The 17,116-nt window shown below is 40.0% G+C and overlaps 1 protein-coding gene across 1 annotated transcript in view; it reads left to right on the forward strand.

The window, feature by feature from the left end:
- Positions 1 to 284: 284 nt before the first annotated feature.
- Positions 285 to 17,116, forward strand: part of marc1 (mitochondrial amidoxime reducing component 1) — a 40,390-nt gene continuing 23,558 nt past the window's right edge. The window contains exons 1-3 of the mRNA XM_059985896.1: positions 285 to 660; positions 5,200 to 5,373; positions 14,689 to 14,854. Coding sequence (XP_059841879.1) covers positions 437 to 660; positions 5,200 to 5,373; positions 14,689 to 14,854 — 564 coding nt within the window. The 5' untranslated portion in view covers positions 285 to 436. The remainder of the gene's footprint in view (positions 661 to 5,199; positions 5,374 to 14,688; positions 14,855 to 17,116) is intronic.

The raw sequence follows: 17,116 nt of genomic DNA on the forward strand, positions 1-17,116 counted from the left end.
GGACTAATGCCTGGCCTTGAGACCAGAAACATTTTGGCTTCGTGACTGAATCTTCGATTCTTAATCCGTGCCATTGAAAATCGCCGGAAATTTCTGCGGTTGACCGGAATTGCGACCAGGACAAACATGGTTTCGGAGCAAGTGTTTCCAGTCAATGTGCTGCAACGCACACAGTTACCCGGCACTTACGGAAAGTTGATCGAAGTTTGGATTTTTGCCCAGGAGGACCTTGGATCTGGATCCCATAAGAGGATTCGCTGTACGGGATGTTTTGAAGTCGAGAGGGAAGAGTTGGACCGCCCCTTTGCTGACATCAGGACAGCCGAGTGCTGGGGACTGTGCGAGAGAGCCGGCAGAGCGACTAGCGACGGCGGACGGATGGACACGATCCAGTGATCACAGTGCCTGTCCAAAATTGGGGAGCTGAAGGCAGACCATGTTAGCACTGGCGGCAGGGCTTGGGGTCGCCGCCGGCCTGGGGCTGGGAGCCCTCGGGCTCAGGCGGCTGTGGCAAACCTTCCGAGCAAGTCAAGTTGAGCTGGTCAAAGTGGCTGAAGTTTCCAGACTCTACATTTACCCCGTCAAATCCTGCAAGGGCATCCCCCTGACCGAGGTGGAGATTGACGAGTTAGGATTTAAGAAGGGACCCTTGAAGGACAGGTACTCGCCATACTTTAATCCCGTCAATATCCTTTGATTCTCTGCAAGTGTTTTCAGACTCTCAAGTTTGGCTCCTCCACAAGTCATAACATTGCTTTGTGTCAATAACGACAGCAACACACATTTTCTTGTTTGACGCTGCCATAACTTGTTTTCTTGCGTAACACTATAATTGGTAGCAGGATGTTGTTAAATATAACTTTTTGTGTATCACCGAATTTTATTCTTCGTTTATCTTGACGTTGTTTGCAACACATTTAACACGCATCACGGCAGATCAGACGACGATTCCTATAGCGTTTGATTTTGACCTTGTCTGAAAGCAAATATTTGTGTTCTATTTCATTCATTCTACTGCTACGTTGTAATTTAGGTCTGAATAGCGTTTCGTGTTGCACGCTTTGTTGCGAGGTCCCAGTGGACGCGCATTTTAACAAGGGCTATTCACCATCACTATTGTCCTGTTTTTTTCCTTCTTTTACTCTGGTTAGTAATGTCAGAAACTGAATACACGCCCTGCTTTAAATCAGAGGGAAATGGAGAAGGGTAGGAAGAGTCCTGCTGAAGGGTCTCGGACAGAAACGTTTTCCATAGATGTTGCCTGGCCTGCTGAGTACCTTCAGCATTTTGTATGTGTTGCTTGGATTTCCAGCATCTGTAGATTTTCTCTTGTTTGAGAAGAGTAGGAAGTTGGTTTTGTAAATAATGTGATGTATTTGACCTTGAGGGAAGAGTGGATAGGCATTAATGTGGAAAATATTGGTCAAATAGTCTGTAGTGGATGTGTATGTTTAATTTTAAGTACGTAGAAAATTCTGTAACAATAAGGCTGATGGGTATGCTTTTTTAAAATGAGAAACTTGAGTAAATTACCTTAAATTGTCCTGCTTAAGGGTCTCGGCTCGAAACGTCGATTATACTCTTTTCCATTGACGCTACCTGGCCTGCTGAGTTCCTCCAGCATTTTGTGTATGTTGCCTTAAAACTGACTTTAGTTTGTGAATCGGAGCGAAGCTAACATGTACAAAAATCCATGGGAGCCTTTGGGATTTTGGAGCAATGAAAGTGGAGTGTTAGATTGTTGCGTGACAGACTGGAAAAGGGCTAGGGCATATGTAAGCAATTTTTACTCCTCCCTTCCCCGGGGGCTTTCCGTGGGTATCGCTTCCTCCATGATTCCCTTGTCCATTCGTCCCGCCCCACTAATTTCCCTCCTGGCATTTATACCTGCAAGCGGCCAAAGTGCTTGAAAAAGCATGCCCACCAGTTTTATAATTACAGACCTGCCCATTCACCTCCTCCCTCGCCTCCAGTCAGGGCATCAAACAGTCTTTCCAGGTGAAGCAACACTTCACCTGCGGTTCTGCTGGGGTCGTCTGCTGTATCCGGTGCTCCTCGATGTTGCTGAGACCCGCAGTTAATTGGGGGACCGCTTTGTTAAGCACCTCCGCTCCATTCGCCGGAAACGGAGCTTCCCGGTGGCCAAACATTTTCCCCAATCCCATTCCGATTTATCAGTCCATGGCCTATTCTGGCGCCAAAATGAGGCCATCCTCGTTTTCCGTCGGGGTAGCCGCCAATCCAATCGATTTCTCCTTCCGCGAATAAAAAGCTTTCCTCCCCCTTCCATTCCTCACTTTGATCTCTTACCCCACTCTCCTCTCCTTTCAGATTCCTACCTACCTGGCTTCACCTTCTAGCTAGCCTCTTTCCCCTCCTCGAAACATTTACTTTTCTGGCGTCCTCCTCCTTCCTTTCCAGTCCCGAAGAAGAACCTGGTGTTGGAAAGCCGACCGTTTGTTCATTTCCATAGATGCTGCCTGACCCACTGAGCTCCTCTAGCGTTGTTTCTGTGTTGCTTTGGATCTCCAGCATCTGAGGAATTTCTCATGTTTATTATATAACTGATGCATTATCAATAACCCCAAAAGACTGGATGTAGAGTAAATACTGAAAGGGCTTTGTTAGCAATACAACGCAGCAGGTCCATGCTTGATGACTGTGGGAGGAACAGAAACACAATCGCCTTTATCCAGGGGTCTGTGCAAGGAGCCACAGGAGCAGTCAAGAGAGGAGCATGTCCAGACAGATATACATGGTTTACCACAATAACAGTGGTCTAGAAGGAGGTAGGTTGTGCTGAAATAAATCTGATCAGTATGAGCAAAAAACTAAATGCCATAATCCAGTTTAAAAACATAGAAAACCTACAGCACAATACAGGTCCTTCGGTCCACAAAGTTGTGCTGAACATGTCCTTACTTTAGAAATAACCTAGGGTTACCCATGGCCCTCTATTTTTCTAAGCTCCATGTACCTATCCAGGAGGCTCTTAAAAGACCCTATTGTATCTGCCTCCACCACCATTGCTGGCAGCCCATTCCATGCACTCACCACTCTCTGAGTAAAACATTTATCCCTGACATCTCCTCTGTACCTACTCCCCGGCATCTTAAACCTGTGTCGTCTTGTGGCAACCATTTCAGCCCTGGGAAAAAACCTCTGACTATCCTCACGATCAATGCCTCTCATCATAAGGTGGTAATTATATTCTTTAATGAAGGAAAAAGAAAAATTCACACTATTTCACACTATTTGCAGTTTTGACTAAGCGAAGGTGAAAGAAAAAATCCTGAATATGACCAGCGGGCCCTGGTGGAAGGTGTGTTAGTGTAGATATAGGGAGTGTCCAGCTGGACTGTGTGATAACACAGTCACTAGGGTACATAAACTTCATCATGCTATGTTAAGGATTAATATTGCAAAATATAACTTTTCTAGAAGAGTTGTCCATTTAAAAAAAGTATGATTATAAATAATATATACACGTGAGTTTTAGTTTCTTTCAGTAATGTGCTACAGCCATTTAATTGGCCATCTCTTCCATTGCTTTAAGGGAAATTTGAACTGACAGCTGCAGTTTGGCTGTTTGGTTGCCAGCAAGTTCCAGTAATGGCTTAACTAGATTTTTATCTGTATCTAAATGTATTAATATGCACTTCATTATTTTGGAAATGCATTCAATACCCTGGAGTAACAAAATAAACTATAGAAACACATTTTTCCTCTTTAGTTGTAACTGGGCCAATCTGCACTTGCTACATGCCTCATATCTCACTTTGTGGAACAGGGAATAAAAGAAACATACAGTAGGCGGAATAGCAAATCTGCTTTAGCTGAGTCAGAAAGCTATAGCTAAACCTCAATGATAACTGCCTCACGGAATCTATGTTTTACTGAGCAAACATCCAAAATGACAGCTGCCAAAAAAATAAGTATTTCAGAAGTTACTACTTATTTAATTTCTTCTGAATGAAAAAAGACAGAAGTGGAATTGCTCTTAAATGATTATGCATTAAATAAAATCCTCTGTAGATTAAAAAGTGTAGGTTCCTGTTGAGAGACTGCAGAGCTGAACTTTTTTAAAGTCTGAGTAACGTGACAGGAAACAAAATATTGCAAAGCAATAATATGATTAAATAATAATAATGATTAAGTAAATAATATGATTAACGAAGAGGTGAAGGGCAATGGACAATGATCACCAGAGCTACTCAAGACTGATCTCACTAATACCTTGCTATTTTCTGTTAAAGCAGAAGAAAAGAAATGTAAGTTAAGGACCCATGAGAAGAGTTGTTCAAGCATGTGGTTACATGGATTAAATTTAATAAACTGCAATTTCTTTAATGACAATGGTTAAAACTAATACAAAAAGGTAGATGGGACTTTAGAGGGACATGGTAAAATTAGAAAGGTAAGGATATCATTTTGGTTCAAAGATTAAACTTCAAAATAAATATATTATTGAAGTACATATGTCACTGTATGCAACCTGGAGATTCCAATAATCATAATAAATTCAATGAAAAACAACACTAACTGGGTGCACAACCAGTGTGCAAAAGACCACGAACCTTGCAAATATAAAAAGAAAAAAGAAATAATAGTAATAATAACAATGATAATAAGCAATAAACATTGAGAACATGAGATGAAGAATTTTTGAAAGTGAGTCCATAGGTTGTGGAACACTTCACTGATGGGACACTGAAGTTGAGTGAACTTATCCCCTTTGGTTTAAGAGCCACATATTAGGCTCAGAGTAGTCAGGACAGAGATATTGGAAATCTGAAATTAAAAAATAGAAAATGTTCAAAGTATTCAGGAGGCCAGGCCACATCTGCATTGAACCAGTATGCAAAAGGCAACAAACTGCAAAAAAAAAGCAAAAAATATCAAGATCACGAGATGAAGACTCCTTGAAAATGAGTCCATTGGGTGTGGGAACAGTTTAGTGATGGAGCAAGTGAAGTTGAATGAAGTTATCCCCTCTGGTTCAAGTGCCCGATGATTGAGTAATAGCCGTTTCTGAACTTGGTGGTGTGCATCCTCAGCTTCCAGTACCACCTTCCTGATATTTATAATCAATAGAGGAAAAAAGGCAGTAAAATCTGAAGTATTTGGGAATAATATTTGGGCAATTATTTTTTTATGTACGTTTAGGTCTCCTAAACAGCTTTTTCTTTAATGCTCTAGACAATGGCTTATAGTCGATGAGAAATGGCATATGATTACTGGTAGAGTGGAGCCTACCTTGGTGCTTGTCACAGTATCAAGTGAGGGTGGCTATCTGTGTCTTAATGCACCAGACATGGAAGAACTGAGGGTCCCTTTGAAACTACCAAAGTCCAATCCTGTGAAGACGTGCAGGTAACCAAATCATTTTTCTGTGCCTACTGTGTTTCCTTTTGTCCACATACAGTGAAGGTAAATTGAAGTTGTGTGTTTCTTGCTGAAGAGTTTTAATTCAATGAGGTAACTAAGCAGACATACAGTCTATAAGATTTTAATGGATGAATGACACACTTGATGCACAGATGGATTTTGTGGTGCAATGAATTGGATCATTATTTTCAAAACAAAAACCATTATTCATCTTTGTGACCTATGTTTAAACTTTATACTACAATGGACAAATGTTTAGTTTAATTTATAATTAAGACTCTGTGGAACAATTGTAAATTGATGATTTCAAACAAATTTAAGATAATGGGTTAATAATTATAGACCAATTCTGTATTCTTATCGCATACTTTAGAGTTATGAAATATTAACTGGTTGCGTCTTGTAATCAATTGCTGAAGTGGGATAAAGCATCTGTGGCATAATCAACAGTAGGAAGTGCCTCAGAGATCATGTTAGCCATCAAAAATGTCGTCTCTTCCAAAATCAAATCATACCAAAATCAGCATTTTTAATAAAGCAACAACATTTTTGCAATTAAATTGTTGATATCCTACTACATGAACCATTGGAAATTGTGACATTATTCCAAATTATAATGGATAAATATTATCTGGATGATTATAATGTAGTTCTTAAAACTCTTAACTCCATTCTTGGGCAGAGGCCTGCTGCCCATCCTGGGATCAGGGAGCTAACAACAGATGTGAAATCAGCTACACTTCTGTTGTCCAGCTGATTAAATGTTCTTGCCACCTCAGGAGTGGCTAACCTTTCAATTTACACTGTGTGTTTTTAAAAAAGATAATATTTTCTTGATTATGTGGAGATGTTGTGTCTACATTAATGGAATTACATGTACAAACTAAATGAGTAATAATGTCTGGATTGTTGCCTGGGTCATGTGCAGATTCAGACTGGGTTAATAAGATCAGTGAGCTAAATGTGAGGCTCAAAGATTAGTGTGGGAGGAGTAGGTCTGAATTTGGTACCAATGACATAGGAAGGAAAAGCAAAGAGGTCTTGAAAAGAGAACTTAGAGAGCTAGGTAGAAAGCTGAGAAGCAGGACCTCCAGGGTAGTAATTTCTGGATTGCTGCCTGTGCCACGCACCAGTGAGGGTTAAAACAGGATGATTTGGCAGATAAATGTGTGGCTGAGAAGCTGGTGTGGGGGGAAAGGCTTCAGGTTCTTGGATAATTGGGATCTCTTCTGGGGAGGTATGACCTGTTCAAAAGTGATGGGTTGCACCTGAACCCAAGGGGAAGCAATACTCTTGTGGGCAGGTTTGTTAGAGCTGTTGGGGAGGGTTTAAACTAATTTGGCAGTGGGGTGGGAACCAGAGTGAAAGGACTCAGGATAGGGCGGATGGTAAAAAAAAAGTAAAGACAGCATGCAGTCAGATTGTCAGCAAGGGCAGGCAGGTGATGGGACTTAGTTGCAGCCAACAGGCTGAGTATCAAAACATTAGGGACACAGAGTTAGAAAGAATAGCAAACATGGTACTCAAGGTGTTGTATCTAAAATTAGTGGTAAGATAGAGAATTGGGAAGTTTTTAAAAACCTACAGAGAGCAACTAAAAATATCATTAGAAGGGAAAAGATGAAATATAAAAGCAAGCTAGCAAATAATATCAAAGTGGATAGTATTTTAAGTTATTTTAAAAATGAAAGAGAAATGAGAGTGGATATAGGATTGTTAAAATGAGGCAGGAGAAATAATAATGAGGGACAAGGAGGTGGCTGATGAACTGAACAAGTATATTGCCTCAGTCTTCACTGTGGAAGACACTAGCAGTGTGCCTGATGTTGTAGTGTGTGAAAGAAGAGAAGTGGGTGCAGTTACTATTACAAGTGGGAAAATGCTGAAAAAGCTAAAAGACCTAAAGGTACATAAGCTACCTGGATCAGAAGAACTGCACCCTATAGTTCAGAAAGAGGTAGTGTTAGAGATTGTGGTGGCACTAGAAATGATCTTTCAAAAATCATTGGACCCTGGTATGGTGCCAGAGGACTGGAAAATTGCAAATTTCACTCCACTCTTTAAGAAAGGAGGAAGGCAGCAGAAAAGAAATAATTAACCAGTTACCCTGACCTCAGTGGTTGGGAAGATATTGTTAAGGATGAGGTGATGGAGTACTTGGAGACACGGGACAAGATAGTACAAAGACAGTATGGTTTCCTTCAGGGAAAATCCTGCCTGACAAACCTGTTGGAATTCTTTGAGGAGATTACAAGTAGGATAGATAAAGGGGTGTAGTGGATGTTGTACATTTGAACTTTCAGAAGGCCTTTGACAAGGTGCCACTCATGAGGCTGCTTACCAAGTTAAGAGCTCATGGTATTACAGGAAAGTTACTAACATGGTTAGAGCATTGGCTGATTGGTAGGAGGCAGTGAGTGGGAATAAAAGGATCCTTTTCTGGTTGTCTGTCAGTGATTAATGGTGTTCTGCAGGGGTTGGTGTTGGGACCACTTCTTTTTATGCTTTATATTAATGATTTAGATGATGGGACAGATGGCTTTGTTGCCAAGTTGCAGATCATACGAAGATTGCTGGAGGGGCAGGTAGTGTTGAGGAGATGAGTAGGATGCAGAAGGACTTAGATTAGGAGAATGGGCAAGAAAGTGGCAAATGAAATTCAGTGCTGGAAAATTCATGGTTATGAACTTGGTGGTAGAAATAAATGTGCAGACGATTTTCTAAGCAGGTAGAAAATCCAAAAATCTGAGATGCAGAGTGACTTAGGAATCCTTATGCTAATAACACCCTAAAGGTTAACTCGCAGGCTGAGTCGGTGGTGAGGAATGCAAATGCCATGTTAGCATTCATTTCAAGAGGTGTAGAATACAAGAGCAAGGATGTGATGCTGAGAATTTATAAGGCACTGGTGAGGCCTCACCTTGAGAATTGTGAACAGTTATGTGCCCCTTCTCTTAGAAAAGATGTGCTGGCATTGGAGAGGGTCCAGAGGAGGTTCACAAGATTGATTCCAGGAATGAAATGGGTTATCATACGAAGAATGTTCGATGGGTCTGTACTCGCTGGAATTCAGAAGGATGTGGGGGGATTTCTTTGAAACCTTTTGAATGTTGAAAGGCCTAGACAGAGTAGGTGTGGAAAGGATGTTTCCCATGGTGGGAGAATGTAGGACAAGAGGGAACAGCCTCAGGATAGATGATTGGCCTTTTAAAACAGACATGCAGGAAAGTTTCTTTAGCCAAAGGGTGGTAAATTTGTGGAATTTGTTGCCACATGCAGCTGTGGAGTCCAAGTCATTGGGTGTATTTAAGGCAGAGATATAGTTTCTTGTTTGGCCATGGCATCAAAGGTTTTGGGGAGAAATTTGGGAACTAGGGTTAAGGAGGAGAAAAAAAAGGATCAGCCATGATTGAACAGTGGAACAGACTCTATTTGTCACATGGCCTAATTCTGAGGATTGGAGGGTGGCTAATGTAACCCCACTTTTTAAAAAAGGAGGGAGAGAGAAACCGGGGAATTATAGACCAGTGAGTCTGACATCGGTGGTGGGGAAAGTGCTAGAGTCAGTTACCAAAGATGTGATAACAGCACATTTGGAAAGAGGTGAAATCATCAGACAAAGTCAGCATGGATTTGTGAAAGGAAAATCATGTCTGACGAATCTTATAGAATTTTTTGAAGATGTAACTAGTCGAGTGGATAGGGGAGAGCCAGTGGATGTGGAATATTTAGATTTTCAAAAGGCTTTTGACAAGGTCCCACATGGGAGATTAGTGTGCAAACTTAAAGCACATGGTATTATGGTATGGGTTATGGTATTGATGTGGATAGAGAATTGGTTGGCAGACAGGAAGCAAAGAGTGGGAGTAAACGGGACCTTTTCAGAATGGCAGGCAGTGACTAGTGGGGTACCGCAAGGCTCAGTGCTGGGACCCCAGTTGTTTACAATATATATTAATGATTTAGACGAGGGAATTAAATGCAGCATTTCCAAGTTTGCGGATGACACGAAGCTGGATGGCGGTGTTAGCTGTGAGGAGGATGCTAAGAGGATGCAGGGTGACTTGGATAGGTTAGGTGAGTGGGCAAATTCATGGCAGCTGCAATTTAATGTGGATAAATGTGAGGTTATCCACTTTGGTTGCAAGAACAGGAAAACAGATTATTATCTGAACGGTGGCTGATTAGGAAAAATGGAGGTGAAACGAGACCTGAGTGTCATTGTACACCAGTCATTGAAGGTGGGCATGCAGGTACAGCAGGCGGTGAAAAAGGCAACTGGTATGTTGGCATTCATAGCAAAAGGATTTGAGTACAGGAGCAGGGAGGTTCTACTGCAGTTGTACAAGGCCTTGGTAAGACCGCACCTAGAGTATTGTGTGCAGTTTTGGTCCCCTAATCTGAGGAAAGACATTCTTGTCATAGAGGGAGTACAAAGAAGGTTCACCAGATTGATTCCTGGGATGGCAGGACTTTCATATGAAGAAAGACTGGATCGACTAGGCTTATGCTCACTAGAATTTAGAAGATTGAGAGGGGGATCTTATTGAAATGTATAAAATTCTAAAGAGATTGGACAGGCTAAATGCAGGAAGATTGTTTCCGATGTTGGGGAAGTCCAGAATGAGGGGTCACAGTTTGAGGATAAAGGGGAAGCCTTTTAGGACCAAGATGAGGAAAAACTTCTTCACACAGAGAGTGGTGAATCTGTGGAATTCTCTGCCACAGGAAACAGTTGAGGCCGGTTCATTGGCTATATTTAAGAGGAAGTTAGATATGGCCCTTGTGGCAAAAGGGGTCAGGAGGTATGGAGAGAAAGCAGGTACAGGGTTCTGAGTTGGATGATCAGCCATGATTATACTGAATGGCGGTGCAGACTCGAAGGGCCGAATGGCTTACTCCTGCACCTATTTTCTATGTTTCTATGCTCCTATGTCTTATGGTCTTATGAACTTGTAGGATATTGGGGAAGGAGGGAGCAGTTCGAAAGGGATGGACTTCACCTGAGCCATGCTGGGACCAGGCAAATCACATAACAAGGGCTGTGGATAGGGCTATAAACTATAATGAATATTAGGGTGTGGTGTGGAAAAGTAACGATGAAGTAAAAGGGAAGGAGAGTGCAGGAAAGGTTAAGGCAGTCTCCAGAACAAGAGAATGACAGAAATTTTAGAAAGGGATAAAAATTTAGCTTCTAGTAACATGGAGACAAAATTGAAAAGGGTGATGAATACAAGACCGAAGGTGATGTATTTGCATGCACGCAGCATGCAAAATAAAATAGATATTCTTGTTTTGGAGTTGGAAATTGTCTGATATGACATTGTGGGCATCACTGAATCATGGCTGAAAGACAATCAACGTGGGGAGGTTAACATCCAAGATGAGCATCATATCAAAAACACAGGCAGTTGGGATGAGGGGCTGGTGTGTGTTCGGTGGTAAAAAATGAAATCAAATCCTTAGAAAGAAATGACATTAGGATCAGACGATGTAGAATCCTTGTGGGTAGAATTAAGAAGCTGCAAGGATAAAGAGACCATGGTGGGAGTTATAAGCATGTCTCTGAACAGTATCCAGGATGTGGAGTACAAATTACAATGGCAGATAGAAGATGCAAGTCAAGGAAGTAATGTTACAATAGTCATGGGGGGGGGGGGTTCATTATGCAGGTAGATTGGGAAAATCAGGTTGGTGCTGGATCCCTTGGGAAGGCACTTGTAGAAACCTTAGGAGAGAGCTTTTTAGAGCAGCTTGTGGTTGAGCCCACTAAGGACAAAGTTATTGGTTTGATTAGAGAGATTAAGGTAAAGGAACCCTTAGGAACGAGTGGTTGTAAAATGATAGAATTCACCCTGCAGTTTGAGTGGGAGAGAATGCTTGGTATTATAGTTGAGTAAAGTTAGAGGCTTGAGAGAAGAACTGGCCAAAGTTGATTGTGAGGGAATATTAGAAGGAATGATGGCAGAATAGCAATGGCTGAAGTTTCTGAGAGTAATTTTGAAGGCATAGGATCATTTTGCCCCAAAGAAGAAGGTATGTTCTAAAGGGAGGATGAGGCTTCTTGCTGACAAAAGCAAAAGTGAGGGCATACAATTTAGCAAAAATTTGTTGAAACTAGAAGATGGGAAAACGTTCAAAAATCAACAGAAGGCAACTAAAAAACAATAAAAAGAGATAAGATGATATAAGAAAGTAAGCTTGCTAATAATTTAAGAGAATGCCAAAGGTTTTTTTCAGATATATAAAGAGTAAAAAGCAAGAGTGGTTATAGTACCATGAGAAAATTAGGTAGTAATGGGAGAAAGAAATGACAGACAAACTCTAAGTATTTTGCATCAGTATTCACTGTAGAAGACACCAACTGTGTGCCAGATATTTGAGTATCAGGGTGCAGAAATGAGTGTAGTTGCTATCACTAGGGAGAAGGGGCTTGGGAAGCTGAAATATCTGAAGGTAGATAAGTCACCCAAACCAAATGGACTAAACCTCAGGGTTCTGGAGGAGGTAGCTGAAGATACTGTGGCGGTATTAGTAATAATCTTTAAAGAATCACTAGATTTTTCAAGAGTCACTACATCTTGGAATGGTTCCGGAGGACTGGACAATTTCAAATGCTACTCCACTTTATAAGAATGAGGGGAAGCAAAAGACAGGAAATTACAGGCCAAGTAGTCTGACTTCTGCGGTTGGCAAGCTGTTAGAACCCATTATTAAGGATGAGGTTCCAGGGTACTTGGAGACACATGACTAAATAGGCTAAAACCTCCTAAGATGGTTTTTTAAAGGGAAGATCTTGTCTGAAAAATTTGTGGAATTCTTTGAGGAAGTAATAGGCAAGATAGACAAAGAAGAGTCAGTGGATGTTTTTTAAATGGATTTTCAGAAGATGTTTGATAAGGTGCCACACATGAGGTTGCTTAATAAGATAAGAGCCCGTGGTATTAGAAGAAAGATAGTAGCATGGACAGAAGATTAGCAGGAGGCAAAGAGTGGAAATAAAGGGGGCCTTTTCTGGTTGGCTGCCGATGACTTATGGTCTTCCACAATGTTTGGTGTTGGGACAGCCTCTTTACTCATCTATGTTAAGAATCAGCATGATTGAATTGATGGCTTTATGAACAAATTTGTGTATGATATGGTGATAGGTGGAAGGTCAGGCAGTTTTGAGGAATCAGGGAGTGTGCAGAATGGATGTGAGGAGTATGGAGGTCTATGATCCCTGTGCAGGTTGATGGGAGTAGGCAGGTTAAATGGTTCAGCATGGACTAGATGGGCTGAATTGCCAGTTTCTGTTCTGTACTTTTCTACGACTCTGTAACACTGTAACTTGGACAGATTACGAGAATGGACAAAGTGGTAGATGGAATATAGTTCAGGGAAGTTATGTTCAAGTGTAAGGTGCAGCTTATTTTCTAAATTTGGAGCAAATTCCGAAATCAAAGGGACACGAGGGTCCTAATGCAGGATTCCCAAGGTTTAGCTTGCTGGTTGAGTTGGTAGTAAGGAAGGCAAATGCAATGTTAGCTAGCATTCATTTTGAGAGGAATGGAATATAAATGTAAGGATCTAAGGCTGTTTTATAAAGTATTGGTCAAACAGCATACGGAGAATTGTGAGCGGTTTTGGGTCACTTATCTAAGAAAGAATATGTTGGCATTGGAGAGGATCTAGAGGAGGTTCACACAAATAATTCTGGGAATAAAAAATTTAATGTATGAGGGGCATTTGATGGCTTTGGACCTGAAATCACTGGAGTTTAGAAAAAAGGCAGGAGATCCCATTGAAACATACAAATATTGAAAGGCCTAGACAGAGTGGACATGGAGAGGATGTTTCCAGTAGTGGGAGAGTCTAAGGACTAGAGGCCACAAACTTAAAATATAAGGATGTCCCTTTAGAATAAAGATGAGGAGAGATTTCTTTAGCCAGATGACAGTGAATCTGTGGAATTCATTGCCGTCGTTGACTGCAGAGGCCTATTTAAAGTGAAGGTTGATAGGTTCTTCATTAGTAAGGGCATGAAAGTTTATGGGTAAAGGTAGGAGAATGGGTTTAAGAGGGATGGGATATCAGCCGTGATCAAATGGTGGAGCAGACACTGTAAGATTCTAGAAAGATGTTAATAAATCACCGGGCCTGTATGTAATATAGACTAGGCTATTGAGGGGAAGTAAGGCTGAACTTGGAGAGGCGTTGGCTGTTTCTCTCCAACTTTCTTTATCACTAGGTGATAATGCTAGAGGGCAGAAATTTAATATTACGGCACCTCTGTTCAAACAAGAAGATGTAAAGTTAAATCTTGCTATTACATGCCAGTCAGATTACACAGGCCTTTGAGAAAGATGCTAGAAATAAAAATAGGGAACAAAGCTCATTATCATTTGGATAAGCATGGACTAGTAAACTAATAAAGATAAATTGTGCAATGTCTGATTTGATTGAACTTTTTGATGATGTAATGGAGTGGGTTGATGCGGGTTGTGATGTTGTTGTGAACATAGTGCAGTGCCACATGGAGTTTGCTTTGGCGGTGGAACAGTAAACAATTGCTTATTGATTTAGAATATGGTATGCAGTGCTACTTGTCAAGGGCTGGTACTAGGCCGACCAGTTTTCTTTACGTATAGCCAATTCAGACTGCTGCGTCAGGGCCACCATTTCAAAATCTGATCTGTCACATGCCTCAGAAGCAGATTAATAGAATTCACAAGGATATTCTCAAAGTAGTGACCTGAGCTGAAGTTTGTAACACAAATAAATGTAAGGTGATACAGTTTGGGGGGAAGAATTAGGAAGAGTAAAATAATAAGTCTACAATTCTAAAGGAAGTTCAGGAACTGAGATAAACCCAAATCTTTGAGGGAAGCAGGACAAGTTGAGAAACTAGTTTTAGATATAGAGGCACAGAGTACAAGAGTAAAATAGGTCATGGCTGAACCTTTCTTAAACATTGTTTTCAATTGGAGCCGAGAAGACAGAGAAGAGTTTTAATAGCGCTCAAAATCTAGAGAGAGAATATTCTTACTACAGAGGAGTTGAGAACCAGGGGACATGAATTTAATCCTTACATGTAGGGATCAAAACAGTTGTAACATTTAAGAGAAGTTTGGATAGGTACAGTACATGGATGGGATGTGGTCCACATGCAGGTAGACGAGGACCAGAGAAGATCAGGTTGGCAAAGACCATATGGACCAAAAGTTCTGTTTCTGCACTGTGGTACTCTATGACTTAATCATATGTGGTATCTGATAAAATGAACTTAATCTACTTTTAAAACATTTTTCTTTTGTAAAGAGTGTGGGGATGCAATATAGAAGGTAGAGATTGTGGTGATGAAGCTGCTGATTGGATCAGCACCTACTTAAAACATAGCCGGGCTTTCCGACTTGTGAACTATGAACCTTCAATGAAGCCAAGATTTCCAAAACAGCACGAATCACTTTTCAGGGATAAAGATAAGGTAATTCATTGGCATATGTAGAACAGATATGATGTGTAAAATGATATTAAAATCATTTTTTATTTAATTGGAAGTAAAGATAATTTTACATTCTTGAATTTCCCTGGTCTTGAGAACTAGGGCTGTCAACATTTTAACAAGTCTGGTATTAAACTGTTGATCTGTGATTAGAGATATTTAACATGTCTTGAGATTTTTTGGAATCAATATTGAAAACTCAGGGTCACTCCCACCCAACTGTGAATTTCTTGGCCATTTGACAAAAAGTAGTTGGGGATTGTGCTGGAGAAGTCTGGCTTATTTTCCCATTTTTCAGATTATAGTGGCTGTTGCTTCCCTGTGAGTCACCAGTTCCAGGATGTCCACAAGGAGGATCATGAAACTGACTGTGCCATAAGGAAGTTGGCCTTGTCCAGATTCAGTGATTATGTCAATGCTAAGTGTTCTGTCTAGTTTTACCCTTTCTCTTTTTCAATGTACTAAGCCGATTCAATAGTTTGTCATAATGGTGAGGCCCAAGTCACATAACTTTTTGTGAATTCATTGAACAAGGTAATTTAAGTTATAAACCATTTCAATTATACTGCTTACTTGTGCTTTATTCCCAAAATGCTGTATTCTAAATGTATTACAAACTGCATCTGCCATATGTCTGTCCATTTCACCAGTCTGTGTTCTCTTCATGTTTGCTTCAACTCAGACTGTATTACAAACTTTTGTATCAACCAGTTTGAAATTCTGTACCCAGGTTATTTAGAGAAAGAAGCATTGTTGTCCTTTTATTGACCTACTGGGGTGTCCCAATGAAAACTTCTGTTCAATCATTACCGGCATGCACCATATAGCTCCTCACTAATTTGTAGAATTGTTGCTTTATTAACAAATGCTTTTAAATACCAAATGAGTATGTCATGTAGTCTTTAAAAATCAAATTCCTCAAATAATTTATAACAGGTGCTGCATTACAACAATTAACCCTTCTGTCATCCCTTCAAAGAATTCAAACTGGTTTTTTCTTTCTTTTTCAATCTTTTTATTATTATTATTAATATCAACATAATAAGATTGATACATAGATAATGGGATTACAAACATACACATTTCAACTGAACATGAAAGAATACATAAGCAATAGTTACAGTATAAATGAGTATTCCCAAATCATGGACGATACAAGTAACAAATAAACAGGGCAAACCTAGGTATATCATAATATATATTAAAAAAAAACAGAAAGAAGAAAGAAAAAAAATTTATACAAGAAAAACTAATCTAACAATCTAATAACTAATAAGGAAAAAAACTGGTTTTTTAAGTATCCATTTTTATGTTTGCTTGTTTGATTGGCTTTTGTTATTGGGATTAAGCCCTGTTATTAAAGAAATGGCGTGTATAATTTGCATTGTTTAAATCTGATGGTGTTACTCTTCTTCACTTTAGCTTCTATCAGCAAACTCTCTGAAATGGATTTTACCCGAGTTAGTGAATTTGTTAACTTGTTTTGTGGTGTCCATCTATTTACTATTCCTATCCATATAGTTCTGTCATTATAGCCCAGGCATTTCCAACTCTATTTCCTTCTTGCAGATGCTAAAAATTCATTCAACACCTCAGTTATGCCTTCCGTCTCTAAAAACTCTTTCCTTATGTGTCAAGTTGTTTTTTTCTGCTCCTTTACTTTCTCTCCATTGACAAAAAACTTTTTGAATACCTTTTTCAATACCTGGTTGTCTCATACTCTTTCCATGCCTTCCTTGGACATCAATAAGGAACCCAATCACTTAGGAGAAGGAGAAGGCACCCACTCAGCATTTCAGGAACAGCTTCTTCCCCTCTGCCATCAGGTTTTAAATGAACAAAAAATTCATGAAGACTGCCTCACTACTTTTCCCTTCATTTTGCTCTTTTTTGCATGACTTAATTTTTAAAATGTATTTCTTACTGTGATTATAGTTCTTTTAATATTATGTATTGCAATGTATTGCTGCCATAAAACAACAAATTTCACGACAAATGGTAGTGATATTAAACCTGATTCTGATTGTGTCCATTTTTTGATCTGGGGGAATTTCCATGGTAACCTTCAGGAAGCTAGCTCAAAGCCCGGTGAAAAGGCCTTGTGAGTCAAAATGGTCTTTATTGTGAAAAGCCTGAAAATAGGAGAAAAAATTCATTCTATAGTTATTAAAACTAGAATTGGTGAAACGTGTTGGAATATTAAAGCACTGTGGTTTAGAAGAATAGATGGATAGGTCAGCTGCA

This window comes from Hypanus sabinus, chromosome 12 (genome assembly GCF_030144855.1).
Source record: "Hypanus sabinus isolate sHypSab1 chromosome 12, sHypSab1.hap1, whole genome shotgun sequence".
NCBI classification, from domain to species: domain Eukaryota; kingdom Metazoa; phylum Chordata; class Chondrichthyes; order Myliobatiformes; family Dasyatidae; genus Hypanus; species Hypanus sabinus.